This window comes from Hirundo rustica, chromosome 1 (assembly GCF_015227805.2).
Source record: "Hirundo rustica isolate bHirRus1 chromosome 1, bHirRus1.pri.v3, whole genome shotgun sequence".
Taxonomy (NCBI): domain Eukaryota; kingdom Metazoa; phylum Chordata; class Aves; order Passeriformes; family Hirundinidae; genus Hirundo; species Hirundo rustica.
Genome location: NC_053450.1, coordinates 98082107 through 98096780, shown reverse-complemented (window position 1 = coordinate 98096780; position 14674 = coordinate 98082107). Strand labels below are relative to the sequence as shown.

The window sequence follows — 14674 nt, the reverse complement described above, 5'->3', positions numbered from 1 at the left end:
ACTCCTTAAAAACAATCAGGCTTTACTTACAATGAATAATATCTAAGCAATGAGATAATCAGGAATAGCCTTCAGGATGTCTTATGTCCCACAGCTTTTTGTTCAGAACATCCAGATGCTTTAGACTTTAAGTCAAACCAAAGGAAAAAACATTAAGCATCCTGAACAATTTTGACTTCAGCATTTCCAACTCTACTTTTTATGTAATACACACAGAACTGGAAAAAAATTATAAAAGTAAGCATTTCTATTATTTTCTTCTGTTAAATTCCAGTATCTCAGAAATTGTTTTTAAACTGTTGTGGTAAGTAGACAATTCTACCAGTGATCACTGGTCACTTTCATGAAGCAGAACACAGTTCATCTATACCCATATTAAAACCTGTGTAATAGATTGAGATTTACCATCTAAGCCTTTCTGGATGTTCAGGCTTTCATTACTACTTCAGACATTAGCCAGAATACATTCAAAAACCCATTCATAAATGGTACGATTGACCACTTTTTGCGTATTCACTAGTCAAAGTATTTCTACTATGAAGTAATAGACTAAGGATTCTGTGTCTTCTCAGCCTGAAGAGGTTCATACTTACTTTTCTATATGATGGCTTTGACAGTCAAGCCACAGGGGAGAATTTCAGCAAAATTCCTTATAAAACATCTTTACAGAAAAGAAAAAAGGAGGGCAGGGGGTGTTGCCCTTTACTTCCTAAACAGGAGGTAAGAAACTTCTGTTTCTCTGTAGATTATCTTCAAGTGAATACACAGAAGTACTACATCTACAATGAATGGACATTGGAAGCAAGATCAGTTGACACAGGAAGACCACAGAGATGCTGTTTACCATTGTAGGTAAGAAGACTTGTGCAGTCAAAGCTCAATTAGAATTCAAGCTGACCCAAAATCAAATCTTCCTTGAGAAACCCCTACACTTTCCCCAAAACTCCCTTCTTCCCCAGTTTGTAAACCCTGGGTTCGGTTTGCTTTTGCAGGCAGTTCGAGTACACAAAACCCCCATCTTAGTGAATCCCAAACTAGTCTTAATTCAGAAGGGGAGTCACAAGATGGAGAGGATTCCTTTGTTCCCCAAAATGGCCAAAGCCATGTGTCACGAGGAGCCTCTCTCTTGAGCCACGAGGAGCATCTCTTTGTTTGTCCCTCCTTCCTGCAATCCCTTTCACAATCCCTTTCTCTCCCTAGACACCTCCCTCTCTTCGGTGCTGCCCCTGGCACTTGCCCTCTCCTCTGACTCCGCTCCCTACCCTCAAACCTCTGCCCTCCAACTCTGCCCCATGTGACTCAAGCCTCCAGCCCCTCCCTTCCCCTGGTTCCCACGGTTTCCCCACCCACAGTCCCAGTTCCCATGCCCCAGGGTGGGGGAGCCGGGAACCTGGAAGCAGGAAGTGATCCCAGCTTTTCTGCCACCCCTGTCACATACCGACAGTAAAAAAGAGGGGGTGCTGTCCGCAATAATTGGGACCCCTTCCCCCAACAAGCGATTCAGGAGTTATGCAAAGCACAAGCCAAATTTGGACGCGAAAGTGAATACTTTCGCAGCCTTTTAAAAGCAAATTTAGCAGGGAATCCTATTTTTCCCTTTGACCTCCGGCAGCTTTTTTCTTCCCTCCTTTCATCCACACAGTTTAGGCTTTGGAACCACACATGGAAAAAAGATTAAGAGATTTACTCCCGGAGCTTTGGCAAAATCCTGAAAAGGCTGTTGATAATAATAATTTGCCAACTCGATTAGAACATCTATGTGGTGATGGTGAATGGGTCGCAGCACTCAAGCAAGCTCAAGAAATTCCTTTAGCTGTTTTAGAATGCATTAAAGAGACTGCTTTCAAAGAATTCTTTTCAATCCAGCCCAATGAGTCCTTCCAACCTCACAATAAAATAAAGCAGCTTCCATCAGAACCTTTTGCACCGTTTATTGAGCGATTAGCCTGAGCTATCAAGTTACAGGTTACGAATGAAGGAGCCCAAGAACAAGTCCTGGAGGAGATGGCACTGACCAATGCAAACGAACAATGCAAAGCAGCCATCCTCAGCCTGCCCTTGGAACCAGTGCCAACCTTAGATGACATGATCCAGGTGTGTACTCAGAAAGTTCCCTTCATGACAGCACACCTTAATCACAGTTCCAGAGATGTATTCAGACCACCGCAATGAGCTGCCGCAGCCATGCCTCCTGCGCCTGTGCCACAACCACTGCCCAAGAGAAGAACGACGTGTCTCCTGTGTGATCAGGCTGGACACTGGGCATCTCAATGCCCTTAAAAGAAGCAATTTCTGGACTTTCGGTACAATGGGGGTGGGAGGTCTCAAGAGTTCAAAGGCAAATTTTCAAAAAACCAAAATGACTGCGCTTACTTGCCCAGCGTGCCGACATAAATAGGGCAAATCTGAGGAGGGCAGAGAGAAAACTAGAAAATGCAAATGTCAAATTAAATAATCCAGTTCTACCTTTCAGCAGAAGTCACCAGATATGACCCTTTCAGATCATGACGTAAGCAGACCCTGTCTAACCACTGAATGTCTCCAAAAGCCTTTTAGGTTACAACTGACAGAATCCTTGCACCTAAGTGACACAGACTGGCATTTAGGTTCCTTGGATCTACAAGTGCTAGGCTCCTGGCAACATGTTGGCAGTAAGTATGTCATCCTTGGGGACACCAAGTACACACTGAGAGATATCGAGATCCTTCCAGGTCTTGCCTCATCAAACCCTAAACAGCTAGTTCTCTGGCTGCTCTGTGTCTGCCCACCTTTGTTTCTGCCTAAGGGGCAGATAATAGCTCAGGCAATTCCAGCACCTGACCCGTTCCGTGAAAAAAACAGCACAAAGGAACAAACACCTTGATGTTTGCCCCACACAAGTTATTGGGAGGGACAAACTCATAATAGGGTGTGAGGTCCGTCAAAGTGGGGAAGTAATAAAGGAGTTTTGGACACAGGCGTGGACATAACAATTGTACCTGAAAGGATGTGGCCCTCACATTGCAAACTGCAAAACGTGGCCGGGCACGTAGAAGGTATAAGGGGAATGAAATGGGCAAAACAATCAAAAAGTGTTGTGCAAATTAAGGGGCCAAATGGACAAGTAGCTACGCTGTGTCCATTTGTTTTAGATTATTCAGAGCCCTTGTGGGGGAGAGACCTGATGGCTCAGTGGGGGGGTCACACTTGGCATTCCAGATGCCCTCCCAGTTTTTCAGGCTGTGGCCACTGAAGAGCGCCCTACCCAGAAACTCAATTGGAAAACTGATTCACCAATCTGGGTAGACCAGTGGCCGCTCAGTAGTGAAAAATTGAAGGCGCTTCAGGAGCTAGTGGATCAACAGCTAGCTAAAGGCCACATTCTGGAAACCACGTCCCTGTGGAATTCACCAGTCTTTGTTATAAAAAAGGCAAACAAAGGCAAGTGGCGGCTCCTCCACAATCTCCATCAAATTAATAATGTCATTGAGGACACAGGTTCTCTCCAACCAGGGATGCCATCCCCAGCGATGCTCCCCCAAAACTGGAATTTGGCAACTATTGATATCAAAGATTGTTTTTTCCAGATCCCTCTGCACCCTGACGATGCCCCATGTTTTGCCTTCTCGGTCCCTACCCTCAACCGAGAAGCCCCGAGGAAAAGATACCACTGGAAATTTCTTCCCCAAGGGATTAAAAACTCGCCATCTATTTGTCAGTGGTACCTCTCTTCCCTACTGTACCCAGTGCGCACAGCTGCAGGAGAAGCCATCATCCTGCACTACATGGATGATGTGCTTGTGTGTGCCCCCAATGATGATTTACTCTCCCACATGCCTGACCGGACAATCGATTCTTTGGTTGCTGCAGGGTTCGAGCTTCAGGAGGAAAAGATTCAAAGGATGCCGCCTTGGAAGTACCTGGGTCTGGAGATTGGTAAGCGGACCATTTTGCCGCAAAAATTGGTTGTAAAAAATAACATCAAGACCTTAGCAGATGTCCAGCAGTTGTGTGGGTCCTTAAATTGGGCAAGACTTGGCTAGGTCTGACCACTGAAAATCTAGACCCCCTCTTTAATCTTTTAAAAGGGGGAGAGGAGCTAAGTTCTCCTAGGACCCTCACCCAAGAGGCAAGAGCAGCCCTAGAAAAGGTACAGGACTGTATGGCCACCAGACAGGCCAACAGGTGCAAATCAGACTTGCCATTCAAGTTCATCATTTTAGGCAAATTGCCACACTTACACGGGATGATTTTTCGGTGGGAAAGAGTGGAAAAATCAAAAAAGGACAAAGACTGTAGGGCTCCCCTCTTAATCACAGAGGGGTTTTCCTCAGTCACCACTGGTCCAAAAGAATGACCAGGCCACAGGAATTGGTAGCAGAACTGATCTGGAAAGCCAGGACCCGGATCAGGGAGTTGGCAGGATGGGATTTGGCGTGTATTCACATCCCAATTGAGATAAACTCGGGCCAGATCACAAAAGCAATGTTGGAGCACCTGATTCATGAAAATGAAGCTTTGCAGTTTGCTCTGGATAGCTACACAGGTCAAATTTCAATTCATCGGCCTGCTCACAAATTATTTAGAGAACAAATTCAGTTCAAATTGTCATTAAAAAGTGTTCAGAGCAGGAGGCCTTTAAAGGCTTTAACCGTTTTTACAGATGCATCTGGAACCTCTCATAAATCAGTAATAACATGGAAAAATCCTCAAACTCAGCAGTGGGAAAAAAATATTGTCGAGGTGGAAGGACCACCTCAGGTAGCTGCAGTTGGCTGCAGTTGTTAGAGCTTTTGAAGTTTCCTGAACCATTCCATTTGGTCACAGATTCGGCCTATGTAGCAGTTGCAGTATCCAGAGCTGAACAAGCTGTACTGAGTGAGGTCTCCAATTCTGCACTTTTCAATTTGCTCTCAAAACTAGCAAATCTGATCTCCCACTGAGAGCAACAATTTTATGTGACGTACATCAGATCACACACCGATTTACCAGGATTCATAGCCGAGGGCAACAGAAGGGCTGATGCTCTTGCTGCGCCTGCGGAGATGGCTCCACTCCCAGACATCTTTGGACAAGCCAAAATCAGCCATCAGCTTTTTCACCAGAATGCACTAGGCCTAGTCCGCCAGTTCCACCTAACTCGGGAACAGGCTTGGGCAATTGTGTCAATGTGTCCCTCGTGCCAGCAACGCCCGCTCCCAGCCCTAAGTGCAGGAGAGCAAACCCCAGGGGATTGAAGAGCTGTGAGGTACGGCAGACAGACGTGACACGCATCATGTCCATTGATAGGCAAAGGTATGTCCATGTATCTGTAGACATCTTTTCTGGAGCTGTCTATGCCTCTGCCCACGCAGGGGAGAAGTCTAGTGATGCCATGAAACACCCAATACAGGCTTTCTCCTTCGTGGGCATCCCCAAATCAATAAAAACTGATAATGGACCCACTTACACATCCAAGGAGTTCAGAAGCTTCCTGCAGCAGTGGGGAGTAGGGCACAAAACAGGCATCCCCTACTCCCCAACAGGTCAGGCCATCGTAGAAAGAACCCACCAAAATCTCAAAAGGGTCCTCAGCCAACAACATCAGTCTCTAAAATTAGAAACACCCCAAATCCAGTTGTCCAAAGCCTTGTTCACTCTGAACTTTTTAAATTGCACGTTTGAAAATCTTAACCCACCAACTATGCGCCATTTCAGAGAGAACAGCCAACTGCAGCTGAAAGCAAAGCCTCCGGTAATGGTAAACGATCCAGCAACCAAGGAAACAGAGGGTCCTCATGATCTGATCACCTGGGGTCGTGGGTATGCCTGCATGTCCACTCCCTCAGGTCCCAAGTGGGTGCCAGCCAAGTGGGTGAAACCTTTCATCCCTAAAACTGCAAAACCACCTGCAGAGGCCCCACAAATGGCCAGTGCTGCCGAGAGGAGGAGAAAGCGCTGAACCTTCTCCTTATCATTATTCCTTAACAGTGTTTTTCTGGACAGTTTGTTTGCACTAAAGGTCATTTTTCTTCTGCAACTTTAAAGGTACTCAAGGTCTGAACTCCAAGCATCTCCCACGAACCGAGCCTTCCTCCTTCTTAATTTAATAAGAAAAGGGGAAATGTTGTAATGCATTAATTGGGTTTATATTGTGTTTTATCAGGTTTGAAATCTGTATCAAATGGCTTGTCCTTATTCAGCTGTAACCTAACTCCTCCACTCCCACCTCTCCCTTATTTGGGTAGTGTCTTGTCCCTGCCTCTGGGCCCTGCCCCCTGGGGAAAAGGTCTGAGCATGGGCGGGGCTGATCACTCTGGCACAGGAAAGCAATCGGGGAAGATCTCCAGCCAAAGCAGGGCAGGACTGGAGAATAAAGAAGTATTTTCTCCCCGGACAAAGAGCAGGCTCTTTCTTTTTGCCATTGGCGGTCATCTAGTCTTGTGGAGTAATACAACACATGCTAAGAGAAGTTGTATTCTGTGGGAATTGCCATCCTTGTAGAATGTTCAGATCTCAACTAGATAGTTCTGAGCAAGCTAACTTTAACACTGGCTCTGAATGGCAGTTGGACCAAAGGACATGAGTGATAATTTCTGACCTAAGTTTTTTAACAGTAACTGTAGATTAACAGTAATTTTCTGAACAATTCACTATTACTCTGCTTCTGAAAAAAATCCAGGTTTCAAATTACTGAACTCATATGACCTACTGCTTAAAATGGCCTCAGTATCAGAGGTATACAAAACAGCTACAGCATCACAGAATTGAGGCTGAGGTTGCAAGAATCCTCTGAAAGTTATCTTGTCCAACCCACACTGCTCAAGAAGGGTCACCTACAGCTCACTGCCCAAGATCATTTCCAGACAGCTTCTGAATATTTCCAAGGATGGAGAGGCCACAAGCTCCCAGGGCAATCTATGGAACTACTCAGTCATTTTCACAGCAAAAAGTGTTTCCTGATGTTCACAGGAAACTTGACCTTCTTTGTCTTAGCTTGTGTCCATTGCCTCTTGTTCTGTCACTGGGGTCCAAGGAACTGAGCCTGGCTCTGTCTTCTTTACACACGCCCTTCAGGTATTTGTAGACATTGATATCACCCACAAGTTGTTTTTTTTTCTCCAGACTTAAAAGTCCCAGTTCTCTCAGCCTTCTGTCAACGGAGAGCTGTTCCTATTCCTTAACCATCTTCATGATCCTTCACTGAACTCACTCCCATATATCTTTTGTATTGAGGAGTCCAGAACTAAAACAGTACTTCAGGGGTGACATCAGCAGTACTACGCAGAAGAGAAGTAGCACCTCCCTCAGCCCGATAGCAAAACTTTGCTTATTGAAAACCAAGACACTGGTAGTCTTCTTTGCCACAAGTGTGTATCATTGGCTCAGGTCATCGAAGCAACCCCTAGCTGCTGTCCACCTAAGTGTCTCCCAGCGTGTACTGTTGTATGTGATTGCTCCTCACCAGGTGTTGGGCTTCACACTTCACCTAGCTGAACTTCCCAAGGTTTCTGTCAGCTCATTTCTTCAGCCTATCAAGCTTGTGCTGGATAGCCCATTAGGCACACTTGTGTCATTGGCAAGCTTGCTGAAATTGGCTCCACCCCATCATGCAGATCACTAAAGATGTTAAACTGGACTAGACCTGCTAAGCATCCCTCACTGTCCCCTCCCAGGGTAGTATTACCTACTGGTCTCTGACTACAGTTTGCACGGTGTTCATCACCACACTCAAAGCCCAGCCATTCAGCCAGTTTTTGATCCACCGTGTGCCCATCCAGCCCCTACAGCACCTAATGGGCTGTGATGAGGCTGTTATGGGAGATGGCGTCAGAGATTTTATTGAAGGCCTGACAGACCCTAGCCTAGCCACTGCTCTCCCCTGATCTAGCAGATATGTTCATTTGTAAGGTCAGGGAAGCACAACTTCCCCTTGGTGAGGCCATGCTGTCTACTCCTGACCTTTCTGTCCTTCATGTACCTGAAAATGAGTTCAAGGATGACCTGCTCCATCACCTTCCCAGGGATCAAGGTGAGGCTGCCTGGCCTGTAGTTCCCTGACTCCTCCTTCTTGGAAGTTACGGGTGACAAACAGGGACAAACATTATATCTATACTGACAAAATAAACTGCCAGCACATCAGAATGGTCAGTTCCCTCTTAAGATGCAAATTAGCAATGGGGTTGCTGCTCTCTGCTGCTCTTAGGACAATGTGCTGAATATTTCATGAAGCTCACAGTACACTGAGTACATCTGTATGTGAAGTAAGTGTAATCTGGCTGAAGAAATTATAACAATGCTAGTCTCTTCATACAGTCTTTTGGGAAATAATGGCTTGCTGCTCTGCTTCTGAATACTGTATGTTTCACAAGTCATGTAAAGATATTAGGGTATTTGAGAAATGCTTCAGTCACTTGATCATCTCTGTGGACTTTCATTAGACTCTCTCCACTATATCCATATCTCCTGTACAGAGAAGCCCAGAACTGGGCACAGTACTTCAAGGCATGGCCTCACTAGTACTAAACAGAGGGAATCAATCATTTCCCTTGACCTGCTGGTAGGACCAAAATAGCTTAGAAACACCAAAGTTAAAAATAATAACCAGCTTACATGAAAGCAAGGAGTCACCAGCGGGAGTCCCATTGGAATGTGTGCAAGAACACATCAGAAATAAAAGCTGACTACAAAACCAGGAGGGTGTTAGAATTCCAAGAGAGCAATCATTGCTTTTCATAAATGCAAAGTGATGCACATGAAGAAAAATAGCCACAACTACCAACACTTTGCTATATATAAGCTGGTTCTCTTTTGAGAGCATGAGTACCTTCCCACACAATATTGAGAAGTCACAGTTCCTTGATATAGGTGATTTAAAAGATTAAAAAGCAATTAGACAAGTTCATTAGAGTGTCCATCAAGAGCTGTAAGAGTTAACACACACATGCTCCAGGCAAGGAAACCTTTGAGTGACTGCTTACTGGAAAAACAAACTTTGGGAATTATCAAGGCACAGATTCAGAATATTCTGTATTATGGCAGCAAAAATGTCTTTTGCGCTTTTGGTGCCAAATTCCTCCTGCTCATTTCCAAACATGGAAGACAGTTCACTATGAATTGCTGAGCTGTTACATTAAAACAATTATTTTAAGGACTGTTTTTAGTACAGACCACTTTGGCAATATCATTCCTACACTGGCCTCAGAGGCTTAACAGCAAAACTAAAATGGATGGCAACAAAAAAAGCTGAGACCAAGAACTACTTCAAACTGGATAAATTACAGTTTTCAATTTCATCTTGTTTTTCAAAACTTTCATTAAACAACCACATAAAGCCACTTCATGACAAGACAATAAATAAACGTAACATTGCACTCAAGAGTGATTGCTACAAAACTTAAGATCATTCTTCTATCAACTCCTTGTTCTAAAAACCCATAAGTACAAAAATTTTTGCAAAACAGAAAGAATGAATAGATAAGGTACACCATCAAGTTTGGAAGACGTAAGAGAAGCAAAAAAGGTTGGGAAAAAAAGGAAGCATCACTCACACAGCATCACTGTTTAATATTTCTTCTTTAATTTTAATATATTCCAGTTGACTCTCCTGATAAATCTTGAGAGAACTCTGAAGAAAGAAAGCACAATTAAAATATGTCCATATTTAGCAGGGAAAAAAAAATAGATGGCAGATACCTTACCTCTTCTACTGAAAACAGGGCCTGGCCAAAAAAGTATATTCAACAAGAAAAGAAGCAAGTTTAAAAGTCAAGCTATCCTCCTTCTTTAAAGGCAAAAGTTATAGCAAACCAACACATAAACCTCTATATGTCTATCTTTGGATAGACATATAGTCTTTTGATAGTCAAGAGCTTAACTATTATATGCCATACATATAATCCTATTTTTTCTGAAAAAGTGCCATTAGGCCATCAGCTACTAGTACTTGCTGAGGGAAGAGGAATTATAAACCATTCTAACACATAACACTAACTAGGTACAGCAGCAAGACAAATGTTAGTATCTTGTCTTATACCATCATGAAAAACCTACAAGAAAGAAGGTGGGGTATTTTCTTCAGAAATTATAACAATGTCTAGAAAATACACACATGTAGGTAACTTGAACAATCGAAACCTTCTTTCCTGTAGACTAAATCTCAGCTAAGCAATGGGAGAGAAATTAGGAATAAACTTAGGAAGCTAATGATGTAAAAACATGTTCAAAAAGGTAACAGAAGCACAACACTATTCTGCACAGACCCTCTTTCTTGGCACCTTTTCACTAGTAGAAGTTACATTCAATAATCTGACAAGATCAGAGCAGAAAACCAAATGAGGCTGAATGTTTCTCTTTCTCTCTCCTTCCTTCCTACCTTCCTTCATGAGGAAATAACCAAATAATGCGATCAAAAATCGTAAGAACTACAACACCCTAAACTTACTGCCACTCTGAAACCTGAAGTAATTTAATTAATTTCACCTCAGCTACCTGTCCCAGTGAGCTGGAAATAAGAACAGAGCTGATTAACGTCAGCTTCATTAAGACCAGCATTAGATATATACATTTCCTTCAACAGAAAAAGTGAGTTATTTAAACCTTACAAGCACACCTTTTTTTCTTCCAACTCTGCCTTCAAGGAACCCAGCTCTTCCTGGCACTTTTCCAGAGGCAGAATTTTCTGTAACAACTTCTCCACTTGGTAACGAAGAGCAGAGATCTCTCTGAAATGAGATCTGCAATTAAAAAAGAAGTTGCCAAAACCACAGATGCTTTGAAATTCAGTATTCAGATTCTTCAATCAAGCATCTGAGTATTTTGCTTTTATCCTATGGAAAAAAATGCTGTAAGAGATACCAAAAAACTTCAGGAGTTTCAGTGTTCTCATTTTTCTACCCATTTAAAGAAAATCCAAGATCTGATTTAAAAATATTATACTGAACCCAAAGCTAGATGCAAGCATATGGCATGTGCCACAGAAGTATCCTGTCTACACTGAAGTGCCAGTAGTAAGTATCTCTGCATACATACACAGTGCCATAAAGTAAGGGCAGAGGTCCAACTGCAGTATTTTTCAGCAGGCAAGTTGGAGTCCATAAAAATTGTATGATGCCTCTTCCTCTATAATCACGGAGTAAGCAAAGGCACACAGAAACAACTCTTAAAGTCAAAATGCTTCACACAAATACAGACGCCCCAAAGTGGCTTACATTTAACCACCACCAAAAGATGAGCTTCACATCTCCACTTGGTCACTTAAGACTATCACTAGCCCAGGGCCAGGAAAGAATCCCACACAGGTATTTAATGAAGAGGAAGGACAGATTTCTCTCCTCATCATACCTCTACTAACTATGGCCTAGGAAGCATGGTAAAAGTACCATACTAAAAGTGCAGCTTAGACCCATGGCTGTTGCTATGACACTCTCAGACTCCTAAAAGTAACTACAACACAGAGGATACAGTAGTATATATTTAGTAAACAATATAAATCAAACTTACCGTTCAGCAAATTGAAGCTGTAATCTTTTATTAAGGTAGAAATTAAAAACAGTTTGTCAAATGTCCTTAAGGATATTTCAGTTTAACTGCAACTTGCAAAGAAAAGAATTCCTCACAAAATCTCCTGAAGACTTTCAGAAGCAAGTGTTTAATATGTACATTTCAATACATTTGAAGAATAAAAAGAGCTTTGTCTGTTACATGAAACAGATTGAGTAATTCCCAGCAACTCAGATTTCAAATAGACCACCTTAAATTATAGACCGGAAACAAGATCTTAAATGGACAGTTTTAATTCCAAAGGCCTTTTCTTTACAAAACCCACCCAGTTTGTTCTTTATTAGAGACATCATCTCATAACATCATCTCATAAATAGAAAGCCTCAAGGCCTTATATAAGAAATGTTTTAAGTACACTAATCCTGTAAGAACACAAATAGAAAACTAAAGGATATCAGTGCATTTCTGTTGATACTCTGTCAGCAAACGACTGTAAGAAAAGAAAAATTCCAGACATTACTCATTTTCTCTCCTGATTTTGACAATTGTGTGTTAGGGTATCTTTCCTTTTGCTTTACTGATAAATAGAAAAAGTTTAAGATTGGTTTACATTTTCTGATAGTAGTCAATATAACTATTTTATTTCATTAAGCCATTCAAACCTCAAGTCAAACTGCTTTAAGTAGGAAAAAACCCCCAAACAACCAGCCATTAACTAATTACAGCTTTAAAAAAAACTTGCTTAAATAAAGGACATGATATATATACTAGAACATATATATATATAACACATATATAACATATTTCCAAACTTGAAAGGATGTTCTCCTAAAAAAGAACACACATCTCAGAGAAATAGTCTGAAAGACCCTAAAAGGCTTTAATCTTTATATTATTCTCCTAGCAGCCATAATGGGTAACACTTACTCTCATGCAAGAGGGCCATGGGACAGCACCAAGGAAAGGTACTCTTTTCTTTCCTCAAACATTATGCTTTTTAAGAACAGAAAGAAGAAATTACAAGAAAAAGTAATACCATGGGAGTAACCCCAATACAAAGAGGGCTGCATTACCTTCTATTGCAATAGTTAAGAATAATCCAGTAAAGCAAAAAAGAAAGGCTGAGCTGCAAGTAGTTAAAGAAGAGGAAATTTCCACAAGAAATATGTCCACTAGCAGAAAGAAGAGGGACACAAAGTTTAGAGGTCAGAAAAAAAAAAACTCAACAGAACCAAAAAGCTTTGACAAAACAGTACTAGTTAAGAAACCCAGTGTGTGCTAGCAGAAATACTCTCTTGAAATAGAATGCAGGACTGGCATTTAGATTCACTAAAGCCAGATTGACACATATGCAGGAAAGGGTACATAAGAAACAAGCCATTACAATTAGGAGACTTAGCACAGGTATTAGGCTATAGTATGGAGGTATACATAACGTATCTTGATATATTATTCCATACAATCATATATTGATGGGTTTTGAGAAGAACTGGAAGCAAGCACAAAAAACAAACTGTAAGAAAGATTTCATAATCATACTGTTCTGAACAATGTTCAGCTTCACTTTTTATATTCTGATATTTAATCCCAACAGAATTTCAGAACTTAATGATCAGACTAAATTCTGCTGAAAAAGTTCATATACACCTGTACTCAACTTTTAGTTCTCATATTCTTCACTACAGAAAAATGAAATAAGTGAGCACAATTGAATGAAAGATATATAAATATCAAAGATCTGCTTCTGCCTTAAATAAGTCTCTTCAAAGAGCTGCTTCTGTCTGTAATAATATTACAGGTACACAAAATAACCCTGCTTACTGTCATTATACACAGATGTTTTACAGAATAAAATTAGTCTTATGGTCTAGATTTAGGACGTGTTTGTGAAGAACTTACTTTCATTTTGAGAAGTATTTAGTGTAGTGCCTTAACAAATATCCATATTTCACAAATCATATTTCCTGCATTGTTGTAAGTACTTAAGAATAAAATCCCAACAAACAAAAATGTGTGCAATTGTACTTACTCTCCATCAATCATTTTTTGCTTCAGTGCAAGTAATGCAGCTACATATTCATGTATATTCTGTAAGAAGAGTCTCAAGTCAGTAAAGAACTTACACCCCAAAAATCAGTACTGTAAATAACCTCTATTCTGATTGCTAAAGTTATAGAAAATATAATAAACTGTCTTATGCATCTTTAAATGAGGCATTACTAAAAAAACTCTTCAATCTTTGTCTTTGCAATAGATTCTATACTAAATCCCTACAACTTTTTGCCTCAAAATCCAATTGATCTTTGGCAGAATATCAGCAATAAATATTAGCTCACTCGAGTCTACAGATTCTCCAGTTTCTCATTCATACTCATTCTAAGTGTGCCCTGTGAACTCTCAACAGGACTGTCTCTTCATTTAAAGGAGAAACAAGAATTACCCAAAGCGTAATACCATAAAAATACACGCCCGCTTAAGAGTCTTCAAGGAAGTACATTTTAAGTCCTTATACTGCACCGAAGCAAAGCCAAAAGGACACGACTAGAAATTCCCTGACAGATGCCACTAGGCACACCAGAGACACGAACTTTTCACAATTTGCCGGGCTAAAGCTCGACACTGATGCTACTTTTACAACGCCCATTACACGCACGTTTCCGCATTCCCGGCGGCACAGTGAGTGGTGACTGTGGTACCCGACACTTCCCATCCGCCTGCGACCCGGCGCTGACCCGCTACCTCGTCCGTGAGCAAAAACCCCATTCCAGCACCACCAGGACGGCGATCCGTGCCTACCTGCTGGAGAACACTGCAGTTGGCGCAGACCCCGCCGGCGGCCGCAGTCCCGGCCGACGCCAGCGGCGTCTCCCCGGGCATCATCGTGCCTGCGCCTCCGTCCGGCGGCCCCGAGTGCGGGGCGTGTGCGCCGATCCAATGCGTCACACACCGCGCCACCGCCTTAGCAAGGACCCTGTTCGCTTTCACCTCCTCAAGAATGATGTCCACTGCTGCTGCCTGACTAGTAGCAGCAAAAAGACAGCAAAAACTGCTCTCTGCAGAGACCAAGCGTTGAAAGCAACTAGTGAACAGCGACTTAGCTCACTGAAAGACACCGCCTCAGCCATGCTCTTCTAGCAGTACTATTATTTTATATTCTTTTATCTGCGGGCACTTCTGGTACGGGAACTACTGTGGTCCTGGCTCAGGCGCAGGG

At 42.2% G+C, this 14674-nt stretch overlaps 1 protein-coding gene and 1 long non-coding RNA gene across 3 annotated transcripts in view; one reads left to right on the top strand and one right to left on the bottom strand.

Annotated features, from left to right (window-relative positions):
• Window positions 1–1026, top strand: part of LOC120750487 (uncharacterized) — a 36233-nt gene extending 35207 nt beyond the window's left edge. Inside the window, exon 3 of the long non-coding RNA XR_005700016.2 lies at window positions 746–1026. This is a non-coding gene — a long non-coding RNA (uncharacterized LOC120750487). The remainder of the gene's footprint in view (window positions 1–745) is intronic.
• The window catches only part of ICE1 (interactor of little elongation complex ELL subunit 1), a 42418-nt gene extending 28038 nt beyond the window's left edge, over window positions 1–14380 (bottom strand). The window contains exons 1-6 of one of the 2 annotated variants that reach the window (XM_040059221.1): window positions 14257–14380; window positions 13490–13548; window positions 11916–11950; window positions 11461–11479; window positions 10571–10694; window positions 9510–9586 (exon numbers count right to left, since the gene is read on the bottom strand). In XM_040059221.1, coding sequence (XP_039915155.1) covers window positions 9510–9586; window positions 10571–10694; window positions 11461–11479; window positions 11916–11950; window positions 13490–13548; window positions 14257–14340 — 398 coding nt within the window. In that variant the 5' untranslated portion in view covers window positions 14341–14380. The remainder of the gene's footprint in view (window positions 1–9509; window positions 9587–10570; window positions 10695–11460; window positions 11480–11915; window positions 11951–13489; window positions 13549–14256) is intronic. The other variant, XM_040059229.1, reaches the window with a different exon arrangement.
• Window positions 14381–14674: the final 294 nt, after the last annotated feature.